The following is a 2,121-nucleotide window of genomic DNA, read 5'->3' on the forward strand; positions in this document are numbered from 1 at the left end:
AAAAAAAAAAAAAAAAAAAAGGGATTTGCTAACTTTGAGGCTACTGTAACTTACATTTTTAAAGGAAGATTTACTTGTACAGAAGCACACAATAGTATGTTAAAATACTAGTTTATAAAACTGAATATAATATCCCAATATTGCACTATTCGCTATGTTTGTGTATTCCAGAATAAAAAGGAGCTTTATCTCTGGTGATAACATGAAAGAAGATATTAGTTTTGAAAACACAATCATCTGAATGTTGCTAATTTTTATAATAAACTTATTAGTTCTATAATGAGAAAGTTTTTTTCTTTTTTACCATGAAGAGATTGCCAATGCATCAAGGCTGAAATCAATGTGTACGATAATGGAATTAATTGGTATGCATGTAACTTCAGAATTGGAAGGTATTTTAAAGGTCATCTGATTCCAATTCCTTTATTTTATGGATAAAATAAAGGAAACTGAGAGAGCTTTTTTTTTTTTTTCACATTGGAGCATGGGGGCAGAGGGAGAAATTCTATCTTATAGCCAAGATGCGCTAAATTTCATGTTTTCCTCTGACACCTTCCTTTGTCTACCCCGCACTCTACTTCCCTAAACCCTGCTCACCTGTGACACCTGTGGTCCCCTCCAGCTTCATCCCCCGCTGCCCCCAAACCCACTCTAACCCCTTCTGCCCCCAACACCTCACCACTTGCTGCACAGTCCGTGCCACGGAAAGAAATTCCCTGGACTCCTTTTGTCGGTATTCCGGAAGAAATTCAATGTTGGTGATGCGAAACATCCCAGCAAAGTAAAAAGCGTCTTTGCTTTCTGTCTTACCTGTAAAATGGGAGAGAACGTGATTGGGAGGCTTTCCCACCTGTGAGGCAGTAAGGAGCTGTCTGAGCTATGTCAGAATGAGGCTCCCAAAATAATTTTATTTTAGGCAGCTACACATCTAACTGGCTTAGAGCCCGTGAAGTTTTAAATTTAGTAAACAACATCCATTTCATCAGCAGCAAATAACCATATCTCAGAATATGTCTTCGATCTGCTCTGGCAAATATGAGCAAGATTAAAAGGATCTCATGGCCCCTGTGTGTTACTTTTTTGTGGCCCATATATACCCCACGTTATCATAATTTCTCCCTGTCTCCTTTATGGGCTCTCTGAAGGAATAAACAGTAATTTATTTTGATTCCTCAGCCTCTCATGTAGGCAGTGCCTGGCTTTGCTTTGAAGTTCAGTAAACATTTGAAGGAAGGAAGGGAGGGACAAAGTAGGTAGAGGGAGAGCGAGAGAAAGAAAGAAAGAGTGAGAAAGAGAGAGAGAGGGAGAGAGAGAGGAGAGAGAGAGAGGGGAGAGAAAGAGAGGAGGGAGAGAGAGGAGGGAGAGAGGGGGGAAAGAGAGAGAGAGAGAGAGAGGAATATTCCCACTCAGCACAAGGCCCAGCAGATGGAAATGCTAGATAAATGATGGCTAAATTAAAAGAAGTTGCAACATCTGTGAGTGATAGGAAACAGCTTCCCTTGTAAGATCCATCCAAGGTCGCTTTAGTGCCAGGAAGTGTAGGGAGGCTGGGGAGGGGAGCAGGCAGCTCAGGGTAAGAGGGGAGGGGTCTTGAACTCCTGTCCTCGATTTGTTTTTTCAGGTAACATGAACTTGGACTGGCCACCTTGCCTCTAGGCCTACCCCATACAACAACAGTTGCCGTTGCTTTGGTTTTTTGGTTTTTTCCCAGGGAAGTGCTTCATATTTCTTTCCAGAAGCTCACACATCCGTCTCATGTCAGTAACACTCTAGAGTCAGAACCACCACCATGCAAGGAAGATGAATTTAGCATTAAATCAGACTCCGTTTACCTAACTCTTCAGCTCAGCCTGTACACCCCGCTCCATGGTCTCCCTGTTTATCTGTCTACCTCCTTTCTCAAGGCCACCCTCCGTGCCTTTCAGGATCAAAACTAACCAGTTTTCTACTGAAAAATTCATGTATCAAAACTACCAGTTTTCTATTGAAAAATTCTTACTTAGCCGGGCGCGGTGGCTCACGCCTGTAATCCCAGCACTTTGGGAGGCCGAGGCGGGTGGATCACGAGGTCAAGAGATCGAGACCATCCTGGTCAACATGGTGAAACCCCGTCTCTACTAA

At 42.7% G+C, this 2,121-nt stretch overlaps 1 protein-coding gene across 1 annotated transcript in view; it reads right to left on the reverse strand.

The window, feature by feature from the left end:
• TMPRSS7 (transmembrane serine protease 7) overlaps positions 1–2,121 on the reverse strand; it is a 36,409-nt gene that overhangs the window by 28,922 nt on the left and 5,366 nt on the right. Inside the window, exon 3 of the mRNA XM_017547796.2 lies at positions 680–810. Coding sequence (XP_017403285.1) covers positions 680–810 — 131 coding nt within the window. The remainder of the gene's footprint in view (positions 1–679; positions 811–2,121) is intronic.

The sequence above is a fragment of the Cebus imitator genome, unplaced genomic scaffold (assembly GCF_001604975.1).
Source record: "Cebus imitator isolate Cc_AM_T3 unplaced genomic scaffold, Cebus_imitator-1.0 Scaffold201, whole genome shotgun sequence".
NCBI lineage: Eukaryota > Metazoa > Chordata > Mammalia > Primates > Cebidae > Cebus > Cebus imitator.